The sequence below is a fragment of the Triturus cristatus genome, chromosome 4_1 (assembly GCF_964204655.1).
Source record: "Triturus cristatus chromosome 4_1, aTriCri1.1, whole genome shotgun sequence".
NCBI lineage: Eukaryota > Metazoa > Chordata > Amphibia > Caudata > Salamandridae > Triturus > Triturus cristatus.
The window spans coordinates 203,872,125-203,889,968 of record NC_140585.1 but is presented as its reverse complement, the minus strand read 5'-3'; the positions used below and the strand labels follow the sequence as shown (position 1 = coordinate 203,889,968).

Genomic DNA, 17,844 nt, shown 5'->3' with positions numbered 1-17,844 from the left:
AGTTAACTAATTGTCTTTCTGAAGCTATTGTGATACACAAGTTTTGTACTTCTGTCAGCTCTTTGAGTTTTCAAAGCTAGTGAACTATACGATATTTGTATTTCTTCTGTTACACCTTGGTTGTTCTGAAAACTAGTGTACCATGTTGTCCAGCCCTGCTCACATTCAGATGTTCTTGCTTAGCATTTGACTCTGTACCACAACCCTACCATCCTCAATGTACAGGTACCTACAAGAACCTGGGGCCTTTGGAATGCATGACCAGAACACCCTAGCTTGCTAAAGTGTTTGCAATTCAAATAATGCTATCCAGAGGCTCTTTATTGATGTCATAACTACACTTTCACAATTGCTCAATTAACATTCTCGCTTTTTCAAATTTGCATGAAAATGCACAATATGGACACTCTTTTAAAAATAAACCCTGGTGGAGAACCCTTTGAACCCCCTTATGGCAGTTGGCCACACTAACTATGTCCTCTCTCAACAGGACACTCATCCATCAGTTTTACGCCTCATCACTTCCAAATGTCACCAGCCACCACTGTCTGCTTCCCAAACCTTTGTGTCCCAAGGATGTGTACACATCAGCAATAATTATACGCAACTCATGTGCACGGTTGGCTGGTGCAATCACCATGACCCACTGGCATATTGCCAGATTGGCTGCTACACCTTTAACATTAGACAGAATCACTGCAGGCACTAGGGGAACATTCTTCAATAGTTTAATCCCCAGCAGGGATGCAGCACCTGCCCTGTGTTCGTTTTGTGTTTATGTTTGAGTACGTCTGGTAAGATGGACATCGAGGGAGTGCCATGACAAGCAGTAAGGACAGCAGCAAAAATGATTCCCTGGGTGTTAGAGTTTCCAATAACGGGAACCATCCCATTGGGTAAGCACATAGTCAAAATTCTGTGCTTGTCCTGTGGATTCGTAAGGGGAAACATATCTTCAAGTTGATCGATTTTTGGGGCGATCCAACTGAATTAACAAGTACAGGACTGCTTGCAACTGGGCTTGCACTTGCAGGCCAACTCTAGCTGACCCGGCCAACAAGGTAAGAGAAACAAACTGAGTCAAGCGTCTATGTAAGGCAACAGGCCAAGCATGTAAAGCTTGTGATTGTACAAATGTTAGCCATATCAGGAAAAGGCGAATATCCGTTACTAAGGGGGACCAAGTGGACAGCTGTAGCTATGTGGGGAAGGGCACAGAGGGTGCTGTCACATCACCGGAGAAGCGTGTCGTAGGGAGGTCGCATCGCTGAGGAAGCGCGCTGCCGCTGATCACCGCCGCAACACCGGAGAAGTGTGTCGCAGTTGCCAAGAGTGTCGTTGCATCACCGGGGAAGTGTGTCGCAGGGCCTGTCACGGATCAGAAAGCCACCGAGTTCGCAGCACGGCCATTGGTCGTGCATGCATCGCCTCCACATTGTCGCATCGCAACTGAGACACCATTTGGTTGCATCGCACCGGATCATCTCTGCGCATTGAGGCGCCATGTTGTCGCATCGGAACCAGAGTGCAGGAAGAATCGACACATCGCCTTCTCTGCGCCACTTTTGTTTGTTTTGCGTTACGCATCCCAGGTACTTTTAAACTAAAGTGTCACATTTATCATCTAGAAGTTTATTTTTGCAACAACCCTTTTTAAAGACATTCTACTGAGTTTCTGTATGTTGGATTTTTGTCGTTTTGGTCTTGTTAAGTTTAGATAAGCATATTTTATTTTTCTAAACTGCCGTGGTATCCATTTGTGTTTTCACTGTGTTACTGTGAGTGTTGGTACAAATACTTAACACATTGCCTTTGGGATAAGCCTGTCTGCAAGTGCTATGCTAACAAGGGGGTGAGAAGGGGTTATCAAAAGTGTGTATCCCCCTTACCATGACTAGAAGTAAGGGTCCCTATTTGGTCAAAGGTACCTACATCTGCCAACTAGAGACATTTCTAACACTGCCAATTTCGTTTTTTTACTATTGAAAGGCTATCTTGCCCCATAGGACAGAATGGGGAATGCTTTGTAACATTTTACAAGCATATCTTCCCATAGGGATACGATGGAAAATTGAGTTTGGTATCCCTAAACTAAGAATTTAATAACACATCTTTTAGTAAAGATGTTTTTTAGGTCTCGCCTGACCCAGCGCATGCGCTGGTCTGGCGAGACTTATTGAGAGGGCTCCAAAAAGTGCAACCAGGCCAGCCTAGAGCTACAGTGCATGTGCGCGGGCGCGCGCGCCACTTTTACCGCGATTACTTTCACTTTAGCGGCCATACGGGTGCTTTGATGTTTGATCGCTATCGCGATCTCTTTCACTTTTGGCATAGTCAATAGGTCTCGCTTTTGGGACCTTATAAGTGTTTAGTTATGCAACTGTTGCATAGCTAAACACTTATAAGGTCCCAAAGGCGAGACCTATTGGCTATGCCAATGCTTGTTAAATTGTGTGCTTGAAAATACCACTTTTAGAAAGCGGCTACTTTCTTGTTCAACCATCCTGTGTGTCTCTGCCTGTTTGTAGATTGACTGCCTTGCTTTGGAGTGACAGGGACGGGGAGGTGAAGTGGCTCCAGGTGTCTGGATGAATCAGCACTAGGCTGAATAGGCCTGATCTGCATTTGGAGTGGTGGGAGGAGTAGCACCTGTACCTGACTAGAGCTGTGCCTGCCTTCCATACTGGCACACCGGAGGCCAATTAAACATATTTAGGTAGCATGCAAGGGACTGTGGGAATGCTTATCATTTACCGATTCTTCAATGTTCTTCACCGTGGCCTTTGATGAAGAAGAATGAAATTTTTGGAACGCGTCAGGCCAGGAGGATGTCAAAATGGGGGGTGAAGCTGCCTGTTTTATCAAAATAATGGTTGTAACCTTACCCGAAGCAGAGTGCGGCCTTAATTGCTGGTGCAATCTTTGGAACATGTTTACGCGGCGGTTCCAGGCCATGAAGGGGATGCACCCCCCAGATAAATAACAAGGGATCACAGAGGGAATCCTCTCCCTGGTTACGGTGCTGCAGGTGATTTGAATCAAACAGGCAGAGTCTCATCCGGAGGCTCAATGTGGGCTGCCTAAACTTTGTCCTTTGAACTTGGTGAATAATCGGACCCACTGGAGAGTGTAATTAGTGCTTAAAAGACCACAGATACCAGCATGCGCTGGAAAGAGAACTGTATTGAAGGGCACACCGGAGGCCAATGAAACCTATTTAGGTAGCATGCAGGGGACTGTGGGAATGCAACACATTTACCGATTATTCACTGTGGCCTCTGTGGAAGAAGAATGAAATCTTTGAAATGTGTCAGGCTAGGAGGATGTCACAATGGGATGTGAAGCTGTCGGTTTAATCAAAATAAAGGTTTTGACCTTACCTGAAGCAGACTGCGGCCTCAATTGCTGGTGCAATCTTTGGAACATATATATATATATATATATAGAGTCGCCAGTAAGTTATAGTTAGGACCTAGTTTCCATCGGAAAAGCGTTTAATCTTTTGCCAATATCTTTGGCGCCATTTAATGAATCTTCGCAGAATTTTCAAAACTAATGGGGCGCTCTGGTAAACTCCTGTCTTGAAAGTTTCGGAGTGATTTGTCCCAAAACGTATTTTCTCCATGTTAATTTCCATAGGAAAGATTAGACATGGCTACAGCCTGAGCTGCTGAATGGAATTACACCAAATTTGGCAAAAAAGTTAGCTTTTGGTCCAGAAAGCACTCTTTTCTTTATGTGATCTAAATCTGTTCAGTAGTTCCTGAGAAATTCATATTTTAAAAAATATTAGTATCTGGTGACTGCAGTGGATCTGCAAACCCTTCTGAGCACAAGCCTGACTCAGATTGCCTGCCAAAACTTCAAACCAGGAAGTGTTGGCAGCCATCTTCTGATTCGGATGAACCGCAAAAGGTAAAAAAACAGGGTCAGGGGTCCTATAGGGACCCCGAGGGCCAAAGAAAGCATTTTTAGAAATATTTTCGGAAGTATTCACATGGGTGCGCGAATCCTGCTGAATAAAAAGTAGCACGCTCTCCCGTGCTTCATTTAAATAAGCCCCGGTGGGCTAGGTTCCAGGTGCAATGTTTAAATTGCATGTGGGCCGAAAGGCCCCCCCAGCCCTGGGGACTGCCACCTACCCAGGGCTTTTTACCAATCAAAAGGTATGGGGGGACTCCTGCCCCCCATGCTACCCCAGGGACCACCACCTCACCATGGCATTCCTTAATTAGTCTTGGGGGGACATCCCGGGCCCCTCAAGCCCCGGGGACCGCCAACTCCCAGGGCTTTTATTAAATGAAAAAGTGTGGGGGCTCCTGCCCCCACACTGTCCCAGGGACCACCACATACACAGGGCATTCCTTAATTAGTGTTGGGGGGCCTCACGTGCCCCCCCAAGCACTGGGGACCGCCACCTCCATGGGGAGTTTTTTAAATGAGAAAGCGACCCTTGACCCTGTGTTCAGGCAGGTCACTCCCCACGCCGCACAGCTAGCACCACCTGTCTGTGCCGTGCCTCTCCACCGCTGCTGCCGCGAGTTCTAGCCTCCTGTGGCTGCTCTCGTTTTGCTCTGCTGCCACTGTAGTTTCACTCGTTTTCTTGCTTGTTCCCCCTTGTTGCACTTTCATCTCTTTCGTTTTTCTTGCTTGTCCTCCCCTTGTTGCACTGTAATTTCACTCGTCTTCTTGTTTGTTCTCCCTGTTGCACTGTAATCTCTCTTGTTTTTCTTGCTTGTTCCCCCTGTTGCACTGTAATCTCTCTTGTTTTTCTTGCTTGTCTCCCCCTTGTTGTGCTGTAATTTCACTTGTTTTTCTTGCTTGTCTCCCCCTTGTTGCACTATAATCTCTCTCTTTTTTGCTTCCCGCCACACTCTGTTTTCCTGCCGCTGCGTCCCCTGCATCCCCATCCCTCTTGCTCACCTATTTGCCAGCCCACCTGCCTCCCTGCTGCCCCTCCCTCCCACCTCCCCTTCTTAATGGTGGCCGCTGCGCGGTAAGGAGAGTGACCCTTGACCCTGTGTTCAGGCAGGTCGCTCCCCACGCCGCACAGCTAGCACCACCTGTCTGTGCCGTGCCTCTTCACCGCTGCTGCCGCTTATTCTAGCCTCCTCTGGCTGCTCTCGTTTTGCTCTGCTGCCACTGTAATTTCACTTGTTTTCTTGCTTGTTCCCTCTTGCTGAACTATATTCTCTCTCGTTTTTTGCTACCCGCCACACTCTGTTTTCTTGCTTGTGTCCCCCTTGTTGTGCTGTAATTTCACTTGTTTTTCTTGCTTGTCTCCCCGTGTTGCACTATAATCTCTCTCTTTTTTGCTTCCCGCCACACTCTGTTTTCCCGCCGCTGCATCCCCTGCGGCCCAGCCCCCCTCGCTCACTCATTCGCCAGCCCACCTGCCTCCCTGCTGCCCCTCCCTCCCTCCCCTTCTTCATGGAGGCCGCTGTGCCTAAGGCAATCCCGTCTGCACCCGTCAGTGCCTGGACCGCGCCCAGCACAAGACCCCCTGACCCCCGCGAATGCCATGACACTCGACACCGCTACGACGCCAGCGCCCTACACAGACTCAACACCGGCCAATCACACTCCTGCTGCCGGGCCTCCCCGAAGCGCACCCATGGACCCTTCTCCTGCCAGAACTGCAGCTACACCAGCCCCCAAACCACCAGCACGTCAACCGGTGTAGGATGCAACAGCAACTAATGCATTCAACTCAACACCCGCTCCACCCGCAAACATGCCATCAAGCTCTGGGACCTACTCGACTCCTCTGCCCCAGACGTCGCCTTACTGACCGAGACATGGATGAACCCCTCCTCGGCACCCGACATCGCCATTGCCGTCCCTGATGGCTACAAGATCACCGCAGGGACCGCAACAATGGAACAGGAGGAGGAATCGCCATCGTCCACAGAAACACCCTCAGAATCTCGACCGGCACCCACGAAACGCATATCACCGCCGAACACCTGCACTTACAGATCCACACGGCCCCCGGCCGCAGTTCAGCGACTCCATCGCCGACTTTGTCACCACGCACGCCCTTGTTTCCACTGACTACATCCTCCTCGGAGACCTGAATTTCCACCTCAAGAACACCAACAACAGGAACTCCACCACCCTGCTTGACAATCCCACCAACCTTGGACTCAAACAGCTCGTCACGACTCCGACCCACTCCGCTGTACACACTCTCGACCCCATCTTCTCTGCCAGCAACCATGTCTCCTTCAGCCACACCACCGAACTCCACTGGACCGACCACCGCTGTGTCCACTTCACCTTCGAGAAACCTACCACGCACCACCGCACACAACGGGCCCCCCACCGCAGCTGGAGCAAAATCACCGAAGACCAGCTAGCCACCACCATCGCCCAAAACCCACCAACGGACACTACCGACACCGACTCCGACGCCCTCAACCTCAGGCATTGGATCAATGACTGCGCCAACACACCGACAGAAAAGCCATCTGGTTCACTACCAACCTCCAGGCATCCAAGTAGGCCTGCTGTAGGCTAGAAAAGTGGCACCACGAACAGACAGCAACACAGCCTAAAAGAGCGCCATCCGCAGACACCAACAACTCATCCAAACCGCCATAAGGAACTCCTTCAAAGAGCGCATTGACAACAATGCACACAACAGCAAAGACCTCTTCAACGTCGTGAAGGAACTCTCCAAACCTCAGCTCCAACTCCAATGACATCCAGCCATCACAAGACCTCTGCGACTCCCTAGCCACCTGCTTCCACCACAAGATCGCAGACATCCACAACAGTTTCAGCAACCAGCCCCCCCGACAGACACAGTCTCCTCAGACGTACCGCCCCCCAGCCACATCGACCCCCTGCTCTCCTGGACCCACATCAACGAGAAAGACACCATCAAAATCATGAACACCATCCACTCCGGCTCACCATCTGACCCCTGCCCGCACCACATCTTCAACAAAGCAAGCCCGACCATCACACCCCATCTCCGCAAGATCACCAACAGCTCCTTCAAGACCGCCACCTTCCCTGTGAGCTGGAAGCCCACCAAGATCAACGCCTTACTCAAGAAACCCAAGGCCGACCCCAAGGACCTCAAGAACTTCTGGCCCATCTCCCTCCTCCCATTCCTGGCGAAAGTCATCAAGAAGATTATCAACAGGCAACTGACCTCCTTCCTCAAAAAGAACAACATCCTGGACACATCCCAATCTGGATTCCACTGCAACCACAGCACCGAAACAGCCCTCATCGCCACCACTGACAACATCAGGGCCATGCTGGACAATGGAGAAACCGCGGCCCTCATCCTCCTGGACCTCTAGCCCGTCTTTGACACCATCTGCCCCCACACCCTCCACACACACCTACACAACGCAGGGATCTGCGACAAAGCACTGGTCCCTCCGCCCAACACTCTTCAAGGTCTACATGGCACTGCTTGACAACATCGTTCGATCGCACGACCTCACCATCATCTGATACGCTGATGACACCCAGCTGATCCTCTCCCTCACCACGGCTCCCACCACCGCCAAATCCCAACTCCACGAAGGAATGAAGGCCATTACTGAATGGATGATGAACAGCCGCCTGAAACTGAACTCGGACAAGACGGTGGTCCTAACCATCGGATCCACCCCCTCCATGTGGGACAACTGATGGTGGCTGGCCGCACTGGGAGCTGCACCAACGCCCACCGACCAAGCACGCAACCTGGGAATCATCCTGGACTCCGCGTTGTCAATAACCCAGCAAGTAAACGCCGTCTCTTCCTCCTGCTTCAATACCCTGCACATGCTCTGCAAGATCTACAGATGGATCCCCACTGGAATCAGAAGGACGGGCCCTCATCAGCAGCAGACTGGACTACGGCAATACTCTCTATGCAGGAACCTCAGCCAAACTCCAGAAATGACTACAACGCATACAGACCGCCTATGCACATCTCATTCTCGACATCCCCCGCCATAGTACATCACAGCCCACCTGAAAGACCTGCACTGGCTCCCCGTCAACAAGAGGATCACCTTCAAGCTCCTCACCCACACTCACAAAGCACTCCACAACACCGGACCAGCATACCTCAACGAACGACTCACCTTCTACAGCCCGACCCACCAGCTTCGCTCTGCTGACCTCACCCTTGCCCCCGTCCCCCGCATCTGTCGAGCAACCGTCGGCAGCAGATCGTTCTCCCACCTCGCCGCAAAATCCTGGAACACCCTCCCCATCCGCCTACGACAGACCCAAGACCTGTTGGCCTTCAGGAGACTCCTCAAGACAGACCTGGCTGTTTGAGCAGTATCAGCACCCCTGCCCCCGCGCCTTGAGACCCTCACATGCAAATAGTGCGCTCTATAAATGATTTGATTGATTGATTGATTGATTGATTGGGGGAGTTCCTGCCCCCATGCTGCTCTGGCATCAGTGGGGGGCCCGGAGGTACGTTTGAAGAGTGGTGTAAAAAAGGGGTGTGGCCTCTGAAAAACTCTCAGCAAAGCAGCTTTGTGGGGCTTACTGGAGTTAACAGGAGGGCTAGATAAGCCCCAGGGACCCTCAGGAGGCAAGGGGACTTCATACCCCAACCAAGAGCGCAGTAGGAGGGACGTTTGCAGAGTGGTGGAGAAAGGGAATGTTGCCTATGTCCACCTCTCAGCAATCCCACTGTGAGGGGCTTCCTGGAGGTAACAGGTAGGGTAGTAGGCCCCTAAGGACACCCAACAGTGAAGGGGACTTCAATCCCCATCCAAGAGAGCGCCAGGAAGTGCTTTTGCAGAGTGGTGGGCAAAGGGGACGTGGGCTGCTATGAGAACTTAGCAATCCTGCTGTGTGGGACTTACTGCAGGTAACAGGAGGGGTAGTTGGCCCTCAAGGATGTTCTTGGGGGCCAACTACCCCTCCTGTTACCTTCAGTAAGTCCCATATAATGGGATTGCTAAGAAGTCTTCGGAGGCCACTCACCCCTTCTCCACAACTCTGCAAACAAGCCTCCTGGCACACTACTGGTTGGGGGATGAAGTCTACTTAATTCCTGTGGGACTTTGGGGGCCAAGAAGCCTTCCTATTACCTCCTGTAAGTCCTAAGCAGCGGAGTTCCTGAGCACTGGTCTGAAGCCCAGCATCTTTTCTCCACCACTCTGCAAATGCGGTTACTAGTTAAAGAAGCATTTGCAATGTAATAGGTCTGGCATTTGTGAAAGTAAGGGCTATTGGTATTGTAAATGTAAAAGTGTTTTACTAATGTTTTTGGGAGTGGAGTGGATGTACATTGTGTGTAGTGGAATTATGTGGTATGCTGTGCAGTTAAATTATGTGGATAGAAACTATATGGTATTTAGTGTATCGGAATTATACAGAGTGGGATTATGTGTTATAGAGGGTGATTATGTGGAATGGTAGTCTGTGTTGTGGAGTGGTAACCTCAGGTTTAGTCTTCCTCATTTCCCTAGAAGCTAAACTATAAACTCAATGAAACAAATAAAAGAAGGAACCACTGAGGAGCACTTCTGGACCTAGTCGGAGGTATGAGCAGGGCCAATGTAATTATACGACTGTTCGGCTGCACCAATTTTTGCATAATTAGACATTTTCCACATTTGCCACATAATCCATTATCTGCTGCATAATCTGCAGATTTAAACAAAGAAAAAACCATGTTTCTAGCTCAAACGTTACCAAAAATGTAGTGACAAGTGTAACAGCATGGGGGCAGGCCCTTTCAAACCTGGAATTACTTATTGCGCCTCTCTTGCTTCTTTCTGCATTTCTCTTGCTTCTTTGTGCACCTTTCTTCCTTTTTCCGTACTTCTCTTGCTTCTTTCTGCCCTATATTCCCCTTTCTGTACCTCCCTTCTTTCTGCACCTCTCTTGCTTCTTGCACCTCTATTGCTTCTTTCTTCTGCACTTCTCTTGCCTCTTTCTGCACCTCTGTTGCTTCTTTCTGCATTTCTCTTCCCTCTGTCTGCACCCTCTTCCCTCTTTCTGCACCTCACTTGCTTCTTTCTGAACTACTCTTGCTTCGTTCTGCACCTCTCTTGCTTCTTTCTGCACCCCTCTTCCCTCTTTCTGCACCCCTCTTCCCTCTTTCTGTACCTTTGTTGCCTGTTTATACACCTCGGTTGCCTCTTTCTGCACTTCTCTTGCCCCGTTTCTGCACCACTTGTGCCGCGTTCTGCACCTCTGTTGCCACTTTCTGTACCTCACATGCTTCTTTCTGCACCCCTCTTGCCTCTTTCTGCACCACTCTTCCATCTTTCTGCACCTCTCTTGCCTCTTTCTGTACATGCTCTACCTATGTAGGCATAGTTAAAAATTAACATTTAAAAAATGTTAGAAATTCACTGGAAAACCCACAGGTTTCAGGGACATTATAGTTAGTGATTAGCATTTTAAAAACCTTACAAATTCACTGAAAAACCACAGGTTTCAGGGTCGTTATAGTTAGGAATGAGCATTTATAAAACATAGAAATTCAGTCATTAAAGTTAGCTGGGCTATCTATAACGTGTGCCCCCGCAATGCACTGCTGATGATGTCACATATCCAAATACAAAGAGAAAGTTTCCCAGGTTTGACCAAAAGGGACCGGGTACGTGAAACGTTCAAAATTAACAGACTTCCCTTTTGGATTTACTCGAACGTCTCCTATCATGAAATTCCAACCAATGTATAGTGAACCAAAGACAAGAAGTCTGAGAGACTTTAGCACAACAGAGATAGGGTATATTGTTACTTTATTTAAAACTTTTTCTGTATCTCAAACTGTATTACAGTAATGTATCCACAGTAATTTGATGTATTGGGGTAAACATCTTTATAAACAACATTCATATAGAAACGTGACAATCAATAAAAATAATTCACATTAACAATTCTAATCGTTAGTTGCACATAATTGGATCAAATATAAAATGAAACATTCAATATGAGTCAAAAATGTTATAAAAAAAGGTAAAATTTAAAAACACAGATACAATTGTGTCCTCTTGTCGACGCGTTTCGGTGTAAAGTATGATATGTAACACCTTCTTCAGGACAAATATGTTAAAAACTGCTCTCACTACCAAGTACAGTCAATACAAAGATAAGGCCTCGTGGTCGTAATCCTTAAATGACCAGAATGACGTGTCAATTCACTTCATCCCTGATTTTGCGCATGTATCTTCTAAAGCTGCTCGCCAATTTTATATATAGCCTTTCAAAGAGATCGTTTCATACTCAATAGATTTATAAAACCAACAAACAATGCGTATTTATTACTTTCTTCTCCTTCCCATTAATTACGAAGAAGTGCAGTTCGTTCCACTTATTTCCCACGATACCGGTGATTATCCCGCTCGTGTTTAATTCAAGCAGGGACCAGTTCCTTACAAGGAGCGTAGCGTCACCTCTTATCGGGTTCTCAGGTGTTCGTGGAACGAACTGCACTTCTTCGTAATTAATGGGAAGGAGAAGAAAGTAATAAATACGCATTGTTTGTTGGTTTTATGAATCTATTGAGTATGAAATGATTTCTTTGAAAGGCTATATATAACATTGACGAGCAGCTTTAGAAGATACATGTGCAAAATCAGGGATGAAGTGAATTGACACGTCATTCTGGTCATTTAAGGATTACGACCACGAGGCCTTATCTTTGTATTGACTGTACTTGGTAGTGAGAGCTGTTTTTAACGTATTGGTCCAGAAGAAGGTGTTACATATCATACTTTACACCGAAACGCGTCGAAAAGAGGACACAATTGTATCTGTGTTTTTAAATTTTACCTTTTTTTATAAAATTTTTGACTCTCGTATTGAATGTTTCATTTTATATGTGATCCAATTATGTGCAAGTAACGATTAGAATTGTTAATGTGAATTATTTTTATTGATTGTCACTTTTCTATATGAATGTTGTTTATAAAGATGTTTACCCAAATCCATCAAATAACTGTGGATACATTACTGTAATACAGTTTGAGATACAGAAAAAGTTTTAAATAAAGTAACAATATACCCTATCTCTGTTGTGCTAAAGTCTCTCAGACTTCTTGTCTTTGGTTCACTATACATTGGTTGGAATTTCATGATAGGAGACGTTCAAGTAAATCCAAAAGGGAAGTCTGTTAATTTTGGATGATGTCACATATTACATCATCAGTGTTCACACCTGAGAACCCGATAAGAGGTGACGCTACGCTCCTTGTAAGGGACTGGTCCCTGCTTGAATTAAACACGAGCGGGATAATCACCGGTATCGTGGGAAATAAGTGGAACGAACTGCACTTCTTCGTAATTAATGGGAAGGAGAAGAAAGTAATAAATACGCATTGTTTGTTGGTTTTATGAATCTATTGAGTATGAAACGATCTCTTTGAAAGGCTATATATAACATTGACGAGCAGCTTTAGAAGATACATGCGCAAAATCAGGGATGAAGTGAATTGACACTACATTCTGGTCATTTAAGGATTATGACCATGAGGCCTTATCTTTGTATTGACTGTACTTGGTAGTGAGAGCTGTTTTTAACGTATTGGTCCTGAAGAAGGTGTTACATATCATACTTTACACCGAAACGCGTCGACAAGAGGACACAATTGTATCTGTGTTTTTAAATTTTACCTTCTTTTATAAAATTTTTGACTCTCATATTGAATGTTTCATTTTATATTTGATCCAATTATGTACAACTAACGATTAGAATTGTTAATGTGAATTATTTTTATTGATTGTCACGTTTCTATATGAATGTTGTTTATAAAGATGTTTACCCCAATACATCAAATAACTGTGGATACATTACTGTAATACAGTTTGCGATACAGAAAAAGTTTTAAATAAAGTAACAATATACCCTATCTCTGTTGTGCTAAAGTCTCTCAGACTTCTTGTCTTTGGTTCACTATACATTGGTTGGAATTTCATGATAGGAGACGTTCGAGTAAATCCAAAAGGGAAGTCTGTTAATTTTGGATGATGTCACATATTACATCATCAGTCTAACTACGACGTCCCTGAAACCTGAGGTTTTAACAATAAATATACATACATATATGTATATATGTATTTTATAATTGCCATTATAAAAAACTGGAACATTATAAAAGATGCTTTTATGCCCTGGTAAGAGGAAAACTGACAATTTCATTTCCCGCAATGTGGTCTTGCTAGCTTCATAGGGTAACATGGGAATGCTTTATTAAAGTTTAATAAAGTCTAACTTTTAACAGGCGTGAGCTGGCTACTTAATTCAAAGTATCAAAATAATAGTTACATTAGCTCCAACAACTTGCCAAGGTTGGATTTATTATAACTATTGCAGTAAAGTAGTTTTTGAACTTACTTTCCTGAAGTTACCTAAAATAGACCTGTGGCAGTCTCTTCTGATTGGCCAGTCTTTGATAGCCTGAGCCGAGCTGTTCCCTGATTAGGTGTGAAGAGGCCTGGGCTGAAACAAAGAAGACATCTGGTGGGAGGAGATCTGCTGCATGCAGATGCCAGAACAAGAAGGGAGCTAGGTAGCCAAACCGGTGGTCAGAGACCGAAGCTCAGACAGCACAGGAAGCAGGCCCAGCCACCATCCTAAACCCCCAGCCAGATGGAAGACTAGCAGGGGAGGCTGAAGGGGAGTTTAGGGAAAAATTAGGCATACCTGTGGGTTTAGTTATCCAGACCTGAATTCCAAAAAGAGATTTTCCCCATTCTGATTTCTGTGGAGATGTCCATTCTTGGACAGAAATATGCCACACTTTCTAGGAAGTGGTAATCACAGACAGTGGCAACTTGAACCCATTGGTTGGTCTGCCCCCCTCTTGCCAGTCCAGAATCTGGAATAAATATGGGAGAGCTGCACTGCAACTCAGATCCCTGCTTGGAAACATCTGGAGAAGAAGGACTGCCCTACTGAGCCCTTGGCCTGCACCCAGAAGGACAGCTGCATTACCGTTGCAAGGCTTCACAAAAGAAGACTTTGCATGTCTTAAAATATCAAGGACTGGACTCCCTGATCAGCAACAGGAATAAAAGCGCTGGAAGTCACCTACTTCAACTACCACAGGACACGCCCAGCTGACCAGCTTCGCCTGCAGTTTACTTGGATTGACCAGGCATATTGTGGGAATTGTAGTTCCAAACATCATGAGGCAAATCAGAGCCTCTGGACCATTGGCTCATGTTGTGGACACTTCAAGACCTCAAAGGACCTTTCGGAAGAAATTCTGAAAATTTGAGAACTTTTGGACTACTTTTTGGAAAAAGCCTCATAAAAAGGCTAACCTTGATGACAAGAGTCAAGCCGGAGACTTTAAATTGCGACTCGGCCTGACTATGCATGTTTGCCCCACTGAAAGCTCTATAATATCATAGTCAAAGACCTCCTGGAGTCACCAAGGCATCACGATGCACCATTGTTGAACTGACATCCAGATTGGCGAAGCCGGTCACTTCACTTTAAGAGAAAATGCTCAACAAAAGTAACTAGGTGAAAAGGTAAATATTGACAGGCCACAATTATTAGACATATCCGACCCGCCCTCCACCTCAGATGGTCTGAAATTTTTACTTGGTCCCGGTCCAGTGTGTCCAGATAGCCACAGTTGGCGAACTTCACTTTTAATTAGAGTTGGATTTTTATTGTGTTTTGTGCCTTACTTTTTAGTGTTTTGGTGACATTAAATGCTTTACATACCTAATTTAAGCCTGGTTGCTCGCCAGCCAAGCTACCAGGGGTTGAGGAAGGAGTCATTTACTGAGAATTGACTGGACTTTATTTGTGATAGTGCTATTTTTAGTAGCTGTAAGTACCTGCCTGTACATAGTAATAAACCACCTTCTAACAATATGTAAGTATATTATGTACATAATATTAGTAAAATCAAATGGTCTTGGCCAATGCTGGGCCTACGATTAATGTACTTCCAACACTGAGCTTGTGCTAATTAACTCTTGGTAAGGGCAGTAGCCCTATTCCACCTTGAGGGTAATGGTTTGTGTGCTCCTCTCTGTTTACCAATACAATCTGTGAAACTGCTGTGTCACACATGCTGGATCTGTGCTGACCCAGGATCCAGATATCTCTGTAGCTGGGGCACTCAGGGCATGGGCACATTTCCAACACCATGCAGGGGACCTTTCTATCCCAACACATGGTGCAATATTCAAATTATATGTATCAATAGTTCTTTAAACTTTCTATTGTTAGTTACGTCAGTAGCAAAAGTGAGACAAATACCAAATAATGTTTTTTAAAGAAATTATGTCAAGATGAATTATCAATGTTGCCAGTAACAATACTATCAAAGAAGTCATAAATAATACAAGATGTGAGATCATAATATGGCCAGTGTACTGAACCATAACTGCCAAATTTAAATGTTTTTTAGGTTTTCTTTAGTAACTCTATCTATCTATCTATCTATCTATCTATCTATCTATCTATCTATCTATCTATCTATCTATCTATCTATCTATCTATCTTGAGATTTATAGGTAGATAGATAGATGGATAGATAAATAGATAGATAGTTATTTAAAATGGCACATCGGTATTATCATTTCACTGACCTTTGTAAAACATTCTTACATTATTTGGGGCTCGACTCATGCTAAATAAAACTAGCAACAAACTTGTTATTTCATTAATAATACTTTTTTTACTTTCTATTTAAGGGGGCATGCTTCGCCATAAATTCTCACCTAGCCTCTATCCATACCCTTGAGGAAAATGATTTTGTGTATAATTTGATGGGTAAACCTAGCGACCCAACTACCGGAGCAGCTTACTGGATAGGCGGACATGATACATTCAAGGTGAGTGATTGCCAGACAGAATTCAATAGAATGCATGCCTCATATGTTGGCCATCCCTACTTTTCTTCCTAATTCACACTCAGATCCTGATTACAAGCTCAGATGGAATTTCTCTGCATAATTTATTTTGCCGGGCACATTTTGAAATGTGCATGTTAAGAGCAGGCCAGGGTCAACATTGTCAAACACTGCACGGCATTAGTGTGGATTCTCTGATTCTCGATTGGGAACAGTCCAGTCAAAACTGCTAGGCCAGGTCACCCCTAACCCGGAAAATGAGCAACCCAGGACCAGTTTCACTTAGGGTCAATCAGGCAGACGTAGATAGGTTACAAGGGAATTTTCTTTTACTTCAAGTTAATACATTTTAACTGGTACTTTGTTAATCAATGAGTGTGTTGAATTAATCACATTGATTTGTTCTTCTTATTTAAAGGATGGAAATTTCATGTTTTCTGATGGATCTAAAATGGCATTTACGTATTTTTCTGCGGGCAACCTTTATAACTTTGAAAACGAATCCTACATCGGATCCTGGTACTTGCAAAATGGTGAGTAGATTCTTATGAAACTAAATATTTATTCATTCTCCCCTTTGCAGCTGCGGAAAGAGCACTGCATTTACTTAGAGTGGAGTTATCATAAAACAAAGAACCTCAATTTATAAACCACCTTCTAAATTCCAAACAATTTTCCAAACTGGGATGCCATTCAACCCCTGGATTGAGCCGGCCCTAGGGGAGACTGACTTAGCCACAGTGACTGCGGCTCCAGGTGAGGACGGTGTGGAAGAAATGACTGGACCACCCGTAGTTGATCTGGGGATCACCTCTCCACCCACCTGCCCCTGAGCTGGAGACCTATCAGGCGAGATTGTAACTGGGCTGCCTCTCCTTGAGTGGCTCCTACATGGTGAGTGCTCTCCTGCCCACATGGATATCAGGGGTTGCAGATGAGGTGGACAGTACTTCCCCAAGTTGACAGCTTCTGGCTCATTACCTCATCCCAGGCTGTCTTATCCTCATTATCCAACATAGGGATTCTGCCATGTATTATGTGAATATATATGCACCCATGTGTGTACTGCTATTTTTATTTTTATTTGAAGTGTTTAGTCATACGTGAAAAATGGTGCAAAAGGATCAGAACTCCTTCTCTCAATTTGTGGGAAGGGCAATGTTCAAAACAATTGTAAAATACCCCTCACACACTGAAACCTGATTCAGTGTCATGCTTCATCATTGGGGTCTTCCCACCCCTCTACGGGACGGGGTGTGTTACAACTTAAGTAGACGCAGAAGCACTTTATTCAGTGATTGGTGGGTATGTGTAGTGGGTGGGATCGTGAAAAGAAAATGTGAGATGGTTAAAAATTATCTGGCTAGTGGAATGAAAATAATTTATTGTCTTTCCTGGCTGAGAATAATAAAAGTGGGGAGGTGTAAATGGTGTACTATAATGAGTCACCTCCTACAAGGTCGACATGTTTTAGAAGCCATCCCCTTGGCTTTTTTCCTCAGGACCATCCCTGTTACACCTCAATGGGTGATAGCATAAATGTACATATGCCTGATAGTCACAAACAATGTCCTTTGTTCCCTGTAATGGGAGTAGAACAATATATCACTTGTATATCTTAAGAACCTGAAAAGAAAAATATTTTGGATAAATCATGGCTTTCATCATTTATCTTTATCTATTCACATCACCATCACGGGGAAAGTTTTAAGCTTTTTTGTGATATATTTCTCTTGTGCAACTCTGTTGTTGGTAATGGTACCATTTGGTAAATATCCTCTACTCATAAATCATCTGAAAGAACACTCCTTGTGATTTCTAGTGCCCAGTATCACATTTATTCAACATTGTTTCATACATATGTATCTCCTAGCAAGACACATCTTATGTTACAATACTTTCATACATAAAGGAAGTATTTGTACACTCCTATTGTGCCCCAAAAGGTTACAGATTAATGTTCACAGCAAACGAGCACTCTCATTCATACTCCCATAACGAGCCTTGGAAAAAATGGGAGATGTTTGGCAAAAGTCTGTG

The 17,844-nt window shown here is 45.1% G+C and overlaps 1 protein-coding gene across 1 annotated transcript in view; it reads left to right on the top strand.

Annotated features, from left to right (window-relative positions):
- Positions 1-17,844, top strand: part of LOC146854044 (alpha-N-acetylgalactosamine-specific lectin-like) — a 238,684-nt gene that overhangs the window by 58,781 nt on the left and 162,059 nt on the right. Inside the window, exons 4-5 of the mRNA XM_085650490.1 lie at positions 15,646-15,786; positions 16,223-16,337. Of these exons, the coding sequence (XP_085506616.1) occupies positions 15,646-15,786; positions 16,223-16,337 (256 nt within the window). The remainder of the gene's footprint in view (positions 1-15,645; positions 15,787-16,222; positions 16,338-17,844) is intronic.